The sequence below is a fragment of the Lissotriton vulgaris genome, unplaced genomic scaffold (genome assembly GCF_964263255.1).
Source record: "Lissotriton vulgaris unplaced genomic scaffold, aLisVul1.2 SCAFFOLD_386, whole genome shotgun sequence".
NCBI classification, from domain to species: domain Eukaryota; kingdom Metazoa; phylum Chordata; class Amphibia; order Caudata; family Salamandridae; genus Lissotriton; species Lissotriton vulgaris.
Genome location: NW_028243044.1, coordinates 1,250,838 through 1,267,112, shown reverse-complemented (window position 1 = coordinate 1,267,112; position 16,275 = coordinate 1,250,838). Strand labels below are relative to the sequence as shown.

At 44.8% G+C, this 16,275-nt stretch overlaps 1 protein-coding gene across 1 annotated transcript in view; it reads left to right on the top strand.

Moving 5' to 3' along the window:
• The window catches only part of LOC147668727 (MFS-type transporter SLC18B1-like), a 1,155,733-nt gene that overhangs the window by 92,182 nt on the left and 1,047,276 nt on the right, over nucleotides 1-16,275 (top strand). The window contains exon 4 of the mRNA XM_086948472.1: nucleotides 8,977-9,050. Coding sequence (XP_086804598.1) covers nucleotides 8,977-9,050 — 74 coding nt within the window. The remainder of the gene's footprint in view (nucleotides 1-8,976; nucleotides 9,051-16,275) is intronic.

Sequence of the window (16,275 nt, the reverse complement as noted above, 5' to 3'; positions counted from 1 at the left end):
AACATACATGGAGTCCTGGCCGGACCACTAAAAAGAAAGGTACAACAATTGTGGAGACTGACTTTAGTGTTGTTTCGCCACCATTAGAACCTTTTTTTTTTACTGGTTTCAGCAGAGAGACACAAGAAGAAAGGTAAAACCTACAAGTCTCAGAAGAAGGAATTTGATCATCTAGGCACAGATGCGGCACTGGTTTGCCTAATGATAACACACAAAAATAGGTAAAACAGGAAGATTAAATGGTTTAAACTCACTCAACTAAATGCCTAAATAATTGTGAGAAATAAATATATATTTTCTAAACAATAAATATTCAGTTACAATGTAAAAGTTTGGCAGTACCTGGCCTCACTAAAGAAGCTAAAATGTATTACTAATCATGCGTAATATTTAATACATATTAAGAAGAAATATTCTACAATTCAATCCTTTTCAATATGGCATCAGTACATTCCACAAACCACTTTTGAGTTGAGAGCCAGAGCCCATCAGAAGTCAAGTCTGCCCAAGTGGCATTGTCCAACCAGGCCTTACAAGGGTAGGGAGAGGTTGTCAATGATGAAGCATGACACAAATATGTGTGTGAGGCTTTCTCATCCATAATAATGGTTTTACCTTCCCTTGGTACTTGGACAGTAATTCTGTGACATCCTAAGTGGACTTTCACTTGTTTTCCTAAATAGGGAAACAGTCAATCATCTTCCGCCTATAGATACCGTACTTAATTGTGGTTGAGGCCTTGCCCATCTAATCAAGGTATTACTACAAAACACAGTTTTATATGCCAACTCTTGTGAAGGAAATTTGTAATACCTTTGTCATTCATTTTGAAGCTTGAGGAAACAATACATTACATACACAGGAAACTCTTTGATCTTATTATAGAATCTAAATCAACCTGCGAGGTTTGGGTTTATGCTCACTTGGCATTGGTTCTCCTTTCAGAAAAGCCCAAACCTTAATTCTAAAAACAAAAGATAGGTAGCAGATAGGAAGCAGGCCTAACATATATCTCTACAGCTTACTTCAGGAGTAGAAGGCTAGCCGTAGCTCAGCTTGTTTTCTTTCCGCAATAAGTTAGTTCTACTCAGTATGAGCTGTCATTTAGATGTTTTGTCAGAATCCTTTTAAATACACCCTATGCGCCAATCCAATTTCCCATACCTTCAGCAAATCCAATGATGTTAGTATGTGAGTATGAATGTAAACCATGGGAATATGGGGGAAGCCATTAAGCTAAGCAACTCTAGCAAAAGCTGAGATTTTAATGTGGCTCTCAATTTCTGCTTTGATGCCTAATCAGGAAAAATCAAGCTTCATTCCCATGGTGTACTTGGCTAGATTGTTCTTCTGAGGGGGAGTTTGTTAGGTGACCTGAATAATGAAAGCAAGCTACATGGTTCAATGCCCAAACTCTTGGAGTGTTTCCTTAGGTATGCCTCTGCAGCACAGGCCACAGTGCATAGAAATATGGCACGTGCTGCATCTCGGATTGGGTTTGCCGTTGGGCCTGCAAGGTGAATAAATAATGTGTGCAACACATATTTACGAAGCAGCTTTCAAGTTTAGCAAAGTTCATTGATAATGACTGCTCTTTTCGTTGATCCAGAACAAGGTATCTTTATGCTGGCAATATTGCAAATGCTTGACTATTTGTATAACAGCCTCCTGAGTTTAAAACCTTTTTGCCAAATACTAAAACATTTGTGTTTGTTATTTTTACTGCTGTTGTTTTCGCTGTACATGTGAAGGAAACTTTATTGATGCTGCAGGTCAACAATAATTCAGTTCAGTATTATTATGTCAGCCGCGTACTGTAAAATTGAGGTCCAGTTCTACTCTTTCTGTGGGGATCAAGATTTAAGATTGACCAAAGCAGCCCCTGAGTCTGATACACAGAGGCTGAAAAAGAGAAAGGTGAGCACACCTCCTTGTTTCGATCTGCTATAACCATAGATCCCAGAGGATAAAGCAAAGTTGCTATTAAGCCTTATTTGAACTGAGGTTCTACTGTATAGCTTGTAACAGTATTGCATTCCTCAGATATTACATTTATTCAACAATAAGTTCCTATCACCTCCAAAAAATGTTGTTTAAAAGTTCATAAAGTAGGCATACAGTAGTTCCCCAGTATTAAAATATTTGCAACCATAGACTGTGCTAACGTTTCGTCTGATATTCCACCAAGGAAGCTTATTTAAAGAATGCCAAAATATTTTGGTGTGCAACCCATGGTTGTAGTTCATGTAACAACTTCAATGTCAAGTCTATGCGAACAGCTGTTTCATACAGCAGGCTCACCAATTCCCCCACCCATGTTTTCCATAAAACCTATCTTTTTTTTTTTTTTTGGAAAACCTTTATTTACAACACAGTAGTACACAGCTATTCAGCCATACATCCCGGAGGCTAGGCAGCATGACTTTACGTAGTATAAATGGTGCACACAGAATACAGTACAGAATCACATGAGGTTTATTTTATAGTGTGAAAAGAAAAGAAACAGTGTAAAAAAACGGAAAAGCACCCATAACAGTGTAAGAGGGCAAGACAAAGGAAGTGAATATGGCATCGCCCCACCGGGGCAGGATGGACCTATATGCAGAATAGTATACATGAACAGGTCACATGCACGGATATCGGGGAGGGGAGGAGACAGGACAATGTGTCTCGTTAAGTCAGCTGGACTCAAGGGCTAAGGGGACAATCGCTCCTTCAAGGGCGCTGTGTCCGGTGGGAGGCAAATATCACCTCTATACTCATTCCAGGGCCTCCAAATCTTATTCCATTTTTTGGGCCTACCTCTGGCAACATACACAGTTTTCTCCCGGAACATGCACCAGTCCATGTTAGCCTTCCACATCTCTACTGTGGGGGGCAGAGCCGCTCCCCATTTCTGTGCAATGTCCCTTTTAGCCACCATGTTGCCTAGGGTGACCCATTGAGTTTGTGAATTGGTGTAGTCCGTGGGGCCCCATACATTTAACAGACAGCGCCGCGCTTCAGTGGGCAAGTCAACTCCAGTCACTTCACCCATCACTTTGTGTATACGCCTCCAATATGCAGCTACCGCCCTACATTCTCATATAATATGCATGAAGGTCGCTAGGGAACCACACCCCCGTCTACAGAGACCATCCTCCGAGTGACCCATGTGGACCAGTCGGGGGCCAGTGACATAGACCCTATGCAGGATTTTCAGTTGTACGAGTCTTAGTCTGGCCGGAATTCCCACCTCCTTCGGAGACGAGACCGCACACTGCCAATCCTCGTCGTCCAACTCAATCCCGTCCCGGGTCCACTGATCTCGCACCCCTAGAAGAAGGTAGGTAGGAACGTTAATGAGTTTCTTATAGGTCAGTGAGATAGCGCTGTCGGGCATGTAGCCGTCCAGCAACCTGTCCTCCAGCGGGGAAGATTCAGGGATCTTTTCACCTTCCGGCATAACTGCCAGGAGGGCGTATTTTAACTGAGCATACCTGAAGAACTCCCTTTCCCCCAACTGAAATTCTCTCTTCAGTACCTCGAAGGGCTTGATCTGTCCCTTGGCAATCATGTCTTCCACCCTGGAGATGCCTATCAAGTCCCAGCGGTCGAACCCCTTTGTATGCCACAAGTTACCCAGCAGATCGGAGTCATAGAATGGAGTCACCATTGTGAGTTTGCCTTTCCATCCCTGCGTCTTCGTCACCGCTCTCCAGATGTGGACCGATGTCTTAGTGGGACCCGTCATTCTTCCATCCAGAGACCTAGAGTACAGAGCCCTGTAATATTTCCCATCACCCAGGAGCCACCGGTTCATAGCAAAGCACGGATTTACGGCTGGTCCATAGAAGCCATGATTAATGGCTACCAGTTGAGACGCCCAATAATATCTGCGGATGTCAGGCAGCGCAATCCCTCCGTCATACCACCGGAGAGTCAGTTTAGTGATAGCAATGCGCGGCCTACCATCCCAAAGCAGGGCCCGCTGGAGGCCCCCAACCTCTCTGAAATATCCCGACGGGACTAGGTCCTGGGTGTTCTGGAGCACGTATAGAAACCGGGGCAGGGACATCATTTTTAACAAAGCCGCCCGTCCGAGCAAGGAGAGCGGCAACTTCCGCCACCCCTCCACATCACGCCGAAGGCGCGCAAGAGGTGGAAGCAAGTTGTTTGCGTAACGTACCGTGGGATCAACAGAAATGTAGATGCCCAGGCACTTGAACCCCTGCCTCGCGACCTGTATGTTACAGTCCCACGGGAGTCTCGGGACCTCACCCCTCAGGACATATAAATGAGACTTCGACCAATTAATGACGAGTCCAGAATGTCTACCGAAGGTACACAGAACATCACACATGACAGTAAGGGACATACATGGCGAGGTGAGGTACAGGAGAATGTCATCTGCGTACAGAGACACCCTATCCTCAAAGCCCGGGGACCACTTGATTCCCCTAATGTCCGGATGCCCTCTCAACCACGCCGCCAGTGGTTCCAGTGCCAATGCAAACAAAAGGGGGGACAGGGGGCATCCCTGTCTGGTGCCCCTGCCAAGGGCAAATGGAGCCGATGCGCGGCCGTTAACCGCCACCTTGGCAAGCGGGTTGGCGTATAGGAGCTTGACCCATCCTATGAACCCCGGACCAAACCCAAACTTCTCCAGCACCGCCCACAAATATGGCCACTCAAGGGAGTCGAAGGCCATCGTGGCATCCAGGGACGCCAAGATGACCGGCTCCTGAAGGGTGCGGACCCTCGCGAGGGCTCCGTGAAGTCTTCTCAAATTGAGGGCGGTGTTACGATGTGGAATAAAACCAGACTGGTCCGGGTGCACCAAATCGCCAATCGCTCCAACCAGCCGGTTAGCTAGCACTTTAGCCAAGATCTTGGGCTCGGCATTCAGTAACGAGATGGGGCGGTACGACCGACACAAGTCTCTGGGCTTCCCTTCCTTATGGATGACCACAATGGTGGCCAGCCTCTGATCGGGGGGAAGTGCACCCGACCCCCGCGCCTCAAGGAACATAGCCCGCAATGGCGAAGCAACGAGGTCCGGTTTAATCTTGTACAGCTCCACTGGGATACCGTTGGGGCCAGGAGCCTTGCCGGATCTCAGGGAGCGTATCGCCTGAGCGATCTCGTCCACCGCGATGTCTCTATCCATGTCCTCTCTCTCAGTCTCCGACAGGCATGGGACCTCTATGCTTTGCAGCAAGGCGCCAGAGTCTTCTTCCGACATCTCTGAGGCCGAGGCATAAACGGATGAAAAATAGTCAGCGAAGGCCAGAGCAATAGCGCCAGGGTCGGTGACAGCCGTGCCATCTTCCCCCAATACCTCCGGGACCACGCGGCTGGCCCTTTTTCGTCTTATCAAGCCAGGCAATAAGCTTACCGGCTTTGTCTCCAACCTCATAGATCCGCCCCTGCTGCTCCCTACCCATGGCCCTCGCCGCCTCCGTAACTGTGGCGCGATACTCCGACTGCTTGAGTGAGAGCGCGTGTAGGAGATCCGGCGTCGGGCCGGCCTCCAACTGGGTGTCTATCGCCGCTATATCGGACTAGATAGTCACCACGTCCACGTCTCTGCGTCTCCGCACCTCAGCAATTAGTGAGAACGCCTCCCCCTCAGGACAGTCTTGAATGCCTCCCATAAGGAGATAGTGGAGGCAACCGAGCCCGTGTTTTCGGAGAAGTAGAGCTCAATGGCTTTGGCCAGGAGTCCGCGGGTCTTGGGATCACGAAAGTACCACGGGTTAATCGGTGCCACCCTCTCGGCCGCTCCAACATCAAAATCGAAGGACACCCAGACCGGAGAGTGGTCCGAGATGCCCCTCGCCATCAATCTGTCCTCCGAAACCGCCGATGCGTGGGCCGCTAATGTCAGGACATAGTCAATCCTGGAGAGGCTACCATGAGCCCCTGAGTGAAACGAGTATTGGCGCTGGGTAGGATGCAGAAGCCTCCAGCAGTCAACAAGTCCTAAGGTGTCAAGAAAGTCGGGAAGCCAGGTCTGCGCACCTCGTGGGTCTCTGGATGGGTATCGATCCAATGTCCCTGAACCTACTGCGTTGAATTCGCCTCCCATAAGAAGCAGCCCCTCGGGAAGACCTAAAATGGTGCCCCCAAGATCTTTGAAGGTATCCGTCTGTAAACCAGGGGGGACGTAGATCGAAACTAGAGCCAGGTTACGCCCCTCCCATCTCCCCGTTACGGCGACGTAACATCCTCGCTCATCGACCGCCTTCGAGTCAATCTCCAAGGGGAGGGTCGAGCGCACCAAAATCCCCACACCCCGGGACCCTGAGTGTGCAACCATTTTGAAGCCCTTTCTATTAAGTGTGTGGCATGAGTTCCCCACCAAATGCGTTTCCTGCAACAGTATTACATCCGGCACACACCTCTTAAACATTTGCAGTACAATACCCCTCTTGATACGGTCCCCCAGCCCGTTGACATTCCAGCTTAAAACATTCAATTTCCTACCCCCCATCATCGAAATCCACACCCATCCCGCCCTCGATGGGCACCGCCATTACATGAACAGAATCATACAACCAATTGCCTTGCCAAAAAGGGAACAAAGAATAAAGGAATTCAACCCAAGAACAAAAACAAATAACCCGTCCGCCCCCCACCCTGCACCCCTGCATCAGACTAAAAAGCCCACCCAACTCGCAGTGTGCCGGTTGCCCCTAGAAAATTAATCTACGAGAAGCCCCCGAGGAGAAAGGAGGTAACCCTATCCCCCCCATCCTCCAAATAGAAAAGTACAGGGGAAGCCCCCTTATGAGTACAGGATTACCAAACCAAACAGCTGATGGTAGACCCATTGTCCAAAAAAGTCCTATAACCAGTCATAACTCCTGCCGGTCGTGGCCGCCAGTAGCTTCTTCTGACCGTTCCTCGGTGTCGTCACGCCGCTGAGGCAAAGTGTCAAGCCAGTACGATACCACCTCCGGCAAGTCAAAAAACAAAGCCCGGCCGCCATGTTTGATCCTCAGTTTTGCAGGAAACAGCATAGCATATTTCATGCCCATATCCCGCAGCCGCCGTTTCACTCCCATGAAGCTCTGTCTCCGTTTCTGCACGGACTGGGTGAAATCTGGAAAGAAGTTAATGGCCGCGTTCTGGAACTGCAGAGGCCCACTGCTCCTTGAGGCCCGTAGAATGGAGTCACGGTCCCTAAAGTTAAACACGCGGGCGATGATAGGTCTTGGAGGGGCACCTTCCTTCGGCCGGCCCCCAGGCATCCTGTGCGCCCGTTCCACGGAGAAGAACTTACTAAGTCCTTTAGGGGCAAGATGGTTCTGGACCAGGTCTTCAACGAAGAGGTCCACAGCCGAGTCTTCGGCCCCCTCCGGCACACCAATAATGCAGACGTTCTGCCGCCTGGCCCGACCCTCATAGTCCTCAAGCCTCCTAGCAAAAAGGTCGTTGGCCGACTTCAAGTTCCGGACCTCGGTTTGCAGTTCCGAGACGTCCGTAGTTAGGCTAGAAGTCTTGATGTCCAGCGACTTGACTCGCTCGTTCGTTTTGCCCAAGTCCGCTCTGATCAGGTTGACGTCAATCGTCAGAGTGTCCACCTTGTGCGCCATCACTTCGTGTTGTTGGTGCATCTCGGCCTTCATGCCTTCAATGGCGCCCATTATGTCGCTGAGCGTGGGTTCTTGAACATCAGGCGACACTTCCCGAGGCAGGTCCTTGGGCCTCGTGGAGGCACCAGGGGAGCCCCTCGGCTGAGCGTAGCGCTCCATGTTGTTTGACTGCGAGTACGTAGTCTTCCTGCTGACCCGAGGCTGCGATTTATCAGCGCCACCTTTGCCAGCCATAGTTGGTCCCCGGGCCACCTCGTCTGTCCACACAACGGGCCTCACAGATTCACCTGCGTCAGGGATGAGTTATCCTGCACTCCGTCTGGTATGCGCTCACTCCGCCACTATGCTAGCTCCGCTGTGAGCCGGAGCGGCCAGATCCGTGCCTCGTCACCTCCATCTGGCAGTGTCGCAATGACTGGCCCTGGCCCGATTATTGGATCCGCTGCAGTCCGCGAACTTCCACACGGTGTAACTGCGCCCAGGAATGTCGGATTTGAAATCGGACAACGGGATCAATGTCAGCGTCGGGTCACCTTCAATATTTCACGAACATCGATGAGGATAAGTGACAGGATTAATACGGAGGATCGGAGGGTCTTCGGAGCTCCGAGCTCACGCGGCCATCTTGGTTGCCCGCGAAGCTCCTCCCCCATAAAACCTATCTTGATTTTTGTCTGCTTCACCCATGCATATTCTTGGCCCATACAGGTGTTTTCATGCCCATTCCAGGTTGAGAATCCATATTCTAACGATGTATGCATCATTAACTCTGTGCATATCACTAGGGCTTTAGCAAGCCAGGAACAATGATGCTCACTAGAACCGAGAAAGAACTCTCCCTTCTAGCCATTATCATGTGCTTTGCCAGGTGCCAGCTTACGGTAAAGCAAATGCTTTACACCCTGACCTAAAAAGGACTGCATCATTCTTAAAACTAATTTATGCTTGTCCCTAGCTGTAGTGCAGTGTGGTGAGCCAGTGTACCTAGAGCGGAGCATAGTACGATGGGTTTTCATCAGTAAAATGCAGTGCAGTGTATTAAGTTGGTGCCTTTAGGCTGCAGTGCATGTCCTAGGTTTCTGTCCTTAGGATGCAGTTGAGTATGCTGGTGTCTTGGGTGCTGTGTCGTAGGTCTCAGTCTCTGGGATGCAAGGTAGTGCTGTGAGTTAGTGATTCTACTCTGTAGTGCTCTCTGCTGAATTTTCTAAATTGCAATGCAGGGGTTTGGTAATTATTGGCAATAGCAAGGAAAGCTGATGTGGGGAAAATAACCTCCATGGAAACACATGGGTTATCACTGCCTGCCCCTGTCTTTCAGCATTTTTTGCTTTCCTAATTTTATTTTAGTGCTGAACGTGTGAGTATTACAGTTAACAGTACTGTGCTTCTTTTTCAGCTTGTGCAAATTGGAGCAAAGTTCATGCTTTTAGCTGGAATGCTTACATCTGGAGTTGCTACTATTCTGTTTGGGTGAGTTTCAGTCTTTATTAGCAGTCACCAGACGAAAGGTGTGTTTTGTTGTCTTAATATGTTTGGCGTCATTTGATGAATCTTGGATGTGGAGTATGACAAACAAAAAAAGAACAGTAATTCACTAAGCTAAAAAACAAAGGTTAAAATGAGAAATCCACCCAACAATCGACTGTTAATATGCAGTTATGGTTGCCAATCAAAACTGAGAAACCACTGCAATTTGCAAGTTATGGTTAGGACCACAGTTGGTAACTAAAACAACAGCCATGCAAAAACCATAACTCTCACACCTAGTGCAATGCTTTTGACCTCACAATATGAATACCAACAACTAAAAACACCAAAGAGCAAAATGTGAATAAAGAAACAATGATAGTACATTCACACTCATCCGTGTCAAAACGATGAGTAATGTGATATATAATGCAAATCCAACCTGTGGAAATACATCTGTTTCATCAAGAGGGAAGTCATGAACTTTGAATTTGGTATTTGAGTTATAGTTTGCATGGCTGTTGTTTTAGGTATTTATTGTGGTCCTAACCACAGTGACAGATTTCAATGGGTTTTTTGGTTTTAATTCATAATCACTATAACTGTGATTTTTATTTTAGGTCAATATGTATACAGTTGAAACAATGGTACACGGCAGCTTCTCTACAATAATGTATACAGTATTTCAGAGAGAAATGTGTGGAGGCAGACTAACTGCAAACTTTCCAGTTTATCCATATTTTCCATACAAATGGCACACTTCATAGAGCGGTCTCCCCTGTTTGGCATGTTGTCTTATATCAAGTAGGATCTCACAGTATAAAATAGGCTTTCCCTTTCAGTGCCAAAAAGTTCATGTAGTCCAGTAATCACTGGTAAAGTTCAAAGGCAGTCCTGTTTTAAATGTTTCATAGCAAAGTTGTAAAAAAAAAAAAATATATATATATATATATATATATATATATATATATATATATATATATATATATATATATATATATATATATATATATATATATTTACCTTCTTTGTATCGGCAGGATACCTCCATGCTTCAGCATGAAGGTGGTGATAGCCCCCCTCCAACCTCCCTTCATAGAAGCGAACAACACCTTCTCTACTTGATAAAGAATGGGGCTGTGCTTCCGGGATTGTTGCTGTAGTAATTTTTTATTAAAGGGTTGCCAAACTGATGTATTTTGGCTTTGCCAAAACTCTTTGTTTCGGTGTGGTGGAAATGTGTACAGCCAATTTCAAGAAATTAGTCCCTCACACCCCCTCCCCACCGAGAACTAACAACTTCTTCTCTACTTGATTAAGAAAGGTGCTGATGCCTCTGGGGTTGATGAAGTTCGAATTTTTATTTACAGTGATGCCAAACTGATCCTTTTCGGCTATGGCCATATCCTTTGTCACTGTGTGATATAAATCTGTTAAGACATTTTTGAAAAATTAGTCTTTAAATCAGGTTGGGCATGAATGGGTTAACACTCAGAAAAAAGTTATAGATAACTGACTTGTTGGTACCTCAGGAGTTCTGCAGGACTTCTGCAGTACACAAAAAATGTAAAACTAACTGCTTCTGAATGGCAGCTGGAGCTTTTTTCCTTTTGGTCATTTTAGTACTGGGGTGCCAGTACCAAAAACATGATTGGCTGGCTGAAGCATTCAAGAAAATGTTGCAGCCATCATTACAGGACTCAAGGATTTGGTCCCAGTGTCTTGGGAAAAAAATACCTAAGTTTCCACAGGGGGCCTGGCTTAACACACACCGACCCACACGCCTGTATGGGCAAAGGGTCCCTTGCATGGATTAAATTAAGAAAAATTGCATTTTCCAGCAAGGCCTCTTCTGGGGTAGCACAACGCCAACCCAGGACCACGGTACCAAAAGAAATTGAAAAGGTCTGGCCGTAGACTACACCCTACAGGCAACCACCACTGTGCAGGCCATAGCTGTGCTCACTCTGGTTGGCCACCTGCTGTTGCCTTGACGCAGAGCCAGCCATCTGATATACACAGCTGAAGGACTGGCTGACTGTGAGGAAGGTTGGCCGCCCTTGGGGAGTTGGGCTATGGCCTGGCCTGAGGCATGACCCTGAGGCCAACCCCCGGTGCTCGCAGCTAAAGGGCATATGAAGTAGTCAGTTGACACCCGCAGAGGTTGGGTGCAACCAAAGGTCATACACAACAACGATGTTGGCTGCAGGTTGCCTGCCGTTTGACCGCATGGGTTTGATGTATGCTTAACTTTAAATGTGATGAAAAAACCCCACAGAATTTAATTGAAAAAAAACCCAAAGAGTAAAGTGACGTTATAGCTGCATATGGTACTACGATACTAATTTATGTTACAAAATACATATTCAGAAAAAAAAGTCAGTGAAGTTATAGGTGTTGAAATGAGATATGAATTAATGTTAAAAAAAAGGAAAAACCCTGAATCCGGTTATAGTTTAGTGAACTGTTTATAACTTGTGCCCTCGTCATGCACTGCTTATGACCTCAAATATTACATCACTCATGATGTGTTAAATGGCATCAGTGATGTTATCCCTGATGACATCTCAACATACATCATTGATGAGATCAATGACAAACACTTATGACATCATCCATGATACCTCTGTTTACATTACTCCATATCATCTTACATCTTTTTAAAAAGAAATATGGTGGTGAGGGGCTTGTTGTCAAATACAGCATAGAATTATTGTCTGTGCATGTGTAGCTGCAAGGAATAGAAATTGCGTAAGTGTATCTGTGCATGGTGAAAGTTATCAGTTGCATAGTTTACCAAATAGTAAAGTTTTTGGTGCAAGTAGTGTTCCATGTTATGCAAGGTACAGGCTGAGCGCTGATGTGAGTTTTAGGGATACAAAGATAAGTTCATATACCCACAAGAAACAATGGTTCATTACTAAAATCTCATTTCTAGTATTAGTTCCGTAATGATGGTTAGATTATTAACACTACTATCACAAATGGAGCATTAGCTTAAAAAAACATCTTTACCAATCCCTACAGCTGCCCACTGCCCTTTCTTATCAGCATACAATTTGGTACATACCCATTGCTTATGTTTGATTACAATGGCAACCTCTTGAGTGCTGGCAAATTATAGCCTAAATTACTTAGCTATCTTGGCTTGTGTTACGCTAAAAGAGTCTGTTGGAGACATATAATGTCAGGATTCATATGTTGGATCTTATTCTTGGAACTCCGTTGAGAAAGTGCCCCACTGCCAAAATCAAATATCAACAAATTCATACATAGTGGAAACCCTCCTTCCCCCACCTTGTTCTCCTTGTCCCAACCTGATGTGGGTTGCAGAGACATTATCAAATAGTTGTGAGTGAAAGCCTGTTGCAAAAAATCTGTCAGGAAAGCAAAACCTTTTGTTCATAGTGGATGTCTAGACGTGTGTCCATGCTCATTAAATAGTGGTTACACAGTACCGTACACAAAGTCTATGTAAAGAGCACATTTACAAGGTGTGGATGTTTATTTTCATAACTTCACTGAAGATTTTGCAACATTGCAGATTGTTGAATAATGTAGAATGTAGATAGTGTAAGCATGGATCTCAGGTTTTATGCCATTGTGCACTTCGGAGGAATATGGTTTCTGTATTTTACGAAACTACAGAGGGTTGTCCATAGCACCTAGCTAAAGAGGCTAAGCACCTGTCAAAATCTTGAATTGGAGATCATATGAAGTCTTAAAGTATGTGAACTCATTGAAGTGTGTAGAGAACAAATTCATTTTGGAGGTTTTTTTAGGTTTAAAAAGTGGGGGACCCCATTAACCCCTCCCGTGCTCATGACGAGCTCTAGAACGTGTAAGAAACTGCGCAGATGAAGAAAAGTTAAAGAGCAAAAGTTGTCTTCCACCTGAGGGTATCGGCATGTGTACAAAGTTCATATATTACTGGAAATTGGCCCACAGTGGCAATGATAATTAGAATGCCGTATTATTTGAATTGTGTATAATTTATTTGGCTGCTCGAATTTTGCCCACAGGGGCGTGATAACAAGATAGTAATATAGCATTCAGTCTGAGTGTTTATATGCGATGAGAAACAATTTCCCACAGGGGTGGAATTGTGAGAACTGCCGTGTGTCAATAAAGTTGTGTGCCATAAATAACAGACAGACGGCAGAAAAGTGAAAGATACGAGCACTAGAACGAAATTAGGCGATATGAATACAATGAAGCCGCCTGACATAAAATGTTTCCTTTTCTTTGTATGATTTAAATTGTCGCGTGGTGAAATGAATTTATAATTGTCAATACCGCATCTCCTTCACGTTCACTGATATTTGCACAGCAGCGGAAGTCTGTTTTCAATGTTTTTGAGTTGCACTAGTCACATGTTAATTTAAACCTATCACACACCCTCTACCATCACTCGTGAGCAAGGAAAAGGATTTTCGAAACTCGTAGAGTGGATTTTGCCGATTTATTTGCTGAAATTAAAAGGCTACCTATTTGCAAAATTTGGAGTTCGTGTATTTACTGCTACTGAAGGTGACGGTAATTGGAGTTGATATTTAGATTCGCCACCTATACACAAACTGCCGTCAGTAAGTGGCTGGAGCATGGCGCTGCTCGGCGGACACTGAGCACAAAGAATTTTGAATATATATATACCAGTGAGCAAGGACGCATGTCCGAAACGGGTCTGATGACTGGCACCACCACCACCATTATATGGAATAAATAATTCTTTCAAAATCACAAGACTGGTTTGCGGTAATTATTTTGGAGTCTGTGTACCTGTGCGCTGGCTGACGCTTGCAGCTGGCGACTCGTTGGAGTTTTATATATATATATATATATATATATATATATATATATATATATATATATATATATATATACTCCAGCCTGTCCCTCGATGCACTTTCTGTGCGGACAAGAACGGGACACCAAATGACGCCACAGCCAGACTTAAAGTACTTTCACTTGTGATGTATTTTTATTCGTGCAAAGCCTTGTCAAACGCGTTTCGGGCACCGGCTGTGCCCTTGCTCACTGACAATTCACCATGGTTACTCCACCAGCATATATACAACAGTGCAAAAAATGCGCGTCAACCTCGCAGTTTAGTAATAAACATAGGTAAAGGACTTGTACCGTTGAATGCTTCACTGAATACAGATAGGGATCCCGCCATATTGGAACGGTGCATCTAAACTAGCCCAGAGTGGACATAACACAGTAACATCAACATAGATATACCTAAACAAACGTAAAATGATCATAGATCATACAAATGTTAAAAATGCATTATGTACATAGCATAGGTTAGGTTGTTGATGTCATTTAAAATCTGTTGAAAATCTGCCAGATGGTAGGAATAAAACCATAGTAAATATTTGGAAACAAGGTTTCATAATCCGTTCAATAGCATATATAGGAATGCCTATGTTTGAAAATTAGTCCCATTAAAAATATATAAAAACGATTAGCACTGTTCAAATACGATATGTTGACATAACGCTATGCAGGTAAATTGCGATGTTTACAATGATGATGTTTGGTTTTAACAAGTGCAACATTACAACAGTAAAGTGCTGATGTTCTGAATATATAAATATAATTGTAAACATAAGACCTGTGCAAACTTATCCATGCAATATAGGAAAAGTGCACAGAGCAAAATGTAAACAGTAATTATGTAAATATAGGACTTTCCAGAACGGTGCAAAAATGCAATAATATTGAAGACCTTGTTTACATGTTGACTCTCAAATAATCATCTGGTATAGGGCTAATTACATTTAATATAAAGTTATCCTAGTGCACAAATGCGTTTAATACCAGTGAGGTCTGACCATATAATGTGAGTATTAGTATAGTTGATATGTTGTGTCCATATGTGTGTATGATCACGGTGGGTAACGCAATTGTTAAGAAGCTTGCAAAGAAGAGGACACTCCTTATCAGATAACATGATAAGAAGTGAAAAGTGCATAGTGTGATTTGTAAACGATTATTTTGTAATTAAAAACATAGAATGTGTAACAGTACATCTTAATTCATGAGGTTCTCAACCTGCCCTCAGAGGAAAGGGACTAGTGACTAATGGTATATGTATGTAAAATGTGTAAGTCAGATACCTTTGTTAGTATGACCTCCAAGCCTGGAATTCACTAGCCTAAATTACTGATTAGAGAAAGTTGTGGAGATTCTCCCCCATGTTGAGGCCCCCAGGAGTCTTATTTTTAAGTTTAATAATATATCTAGACTCTAACTGGCGCAGTCTCTTGTCTATGTCCCCTCCCCTTTTCGACTGTTCTACTGCATCAATAACAAAGTATTGCAAGTTTGTTAAATCTTTGTTATGAGTGGTGGCAAAGTGTCTAGCTACAGGATATGTTAAATCCGTGTTAACAATAGCTCTTATGTGCTGCAGAATGCGAACGGGGGCTGGGTGTTTGGTACTGCCCACGTACATTAGATTGCAAGCGCAATGCAGCACATAAACTGCGTTCTCTGTACGACACGTGAAATGGGCCCTGAGAGGAACTGAAGTTTTCTCAAATGGGGTAGTGTAGGCAGTAGTATTAACCCCGAAAGTGCAGGCCCGACAAGAACTACATTTGAAAAAAAGAACATTTTTAGGGGACAGCCAGTTCTTTCCTTTGGTAGTTTCCGCGCTGCTTGTGACCAATTCATTGTGCATAGAAAATGTGCGTCTGAAAGTGATGGTGGGGGCTTTAGGCATGATCTCCTTTAAGACTAAATCAGTCATGATGATGGGCGATTCGCGTCTGACTATTTGGCTTATTTCTTTGGCTTGCCTGCTGAAACCAGTAATGAGTCTGATTTGATTAGTGACTAAGCATGGGCGAATTTTGCGAAATTGGCGTTCGCAATCCGCAAAATCCGCGAACTCTCGCGAATTTGCTGATTTTTTATTTTTTTTGTGTTCGCAAGGGTTTCTGCCAGTTCGCGAGGGTTTTGTACCAGTTTGCAATTGCGAACTTACTTGTCGGCTCGCAACGGTGGCAACTTTGTTGTTTCTCCGTCTGGTTCATCATCACAGGTTCACAGCACCCTCTGTTTCCCCACTGCCACCCTCTGGTTCACCCATGCCACCCTCTGGTACATCACTGCCACCCTCTGGTTCATCACTGTAGATTATGGGGGGGAATAACAAGCACACCTGCCCTGCTTCAACTGACATGAATTAATTTGGGGTTGATTAATGTGTCACTGA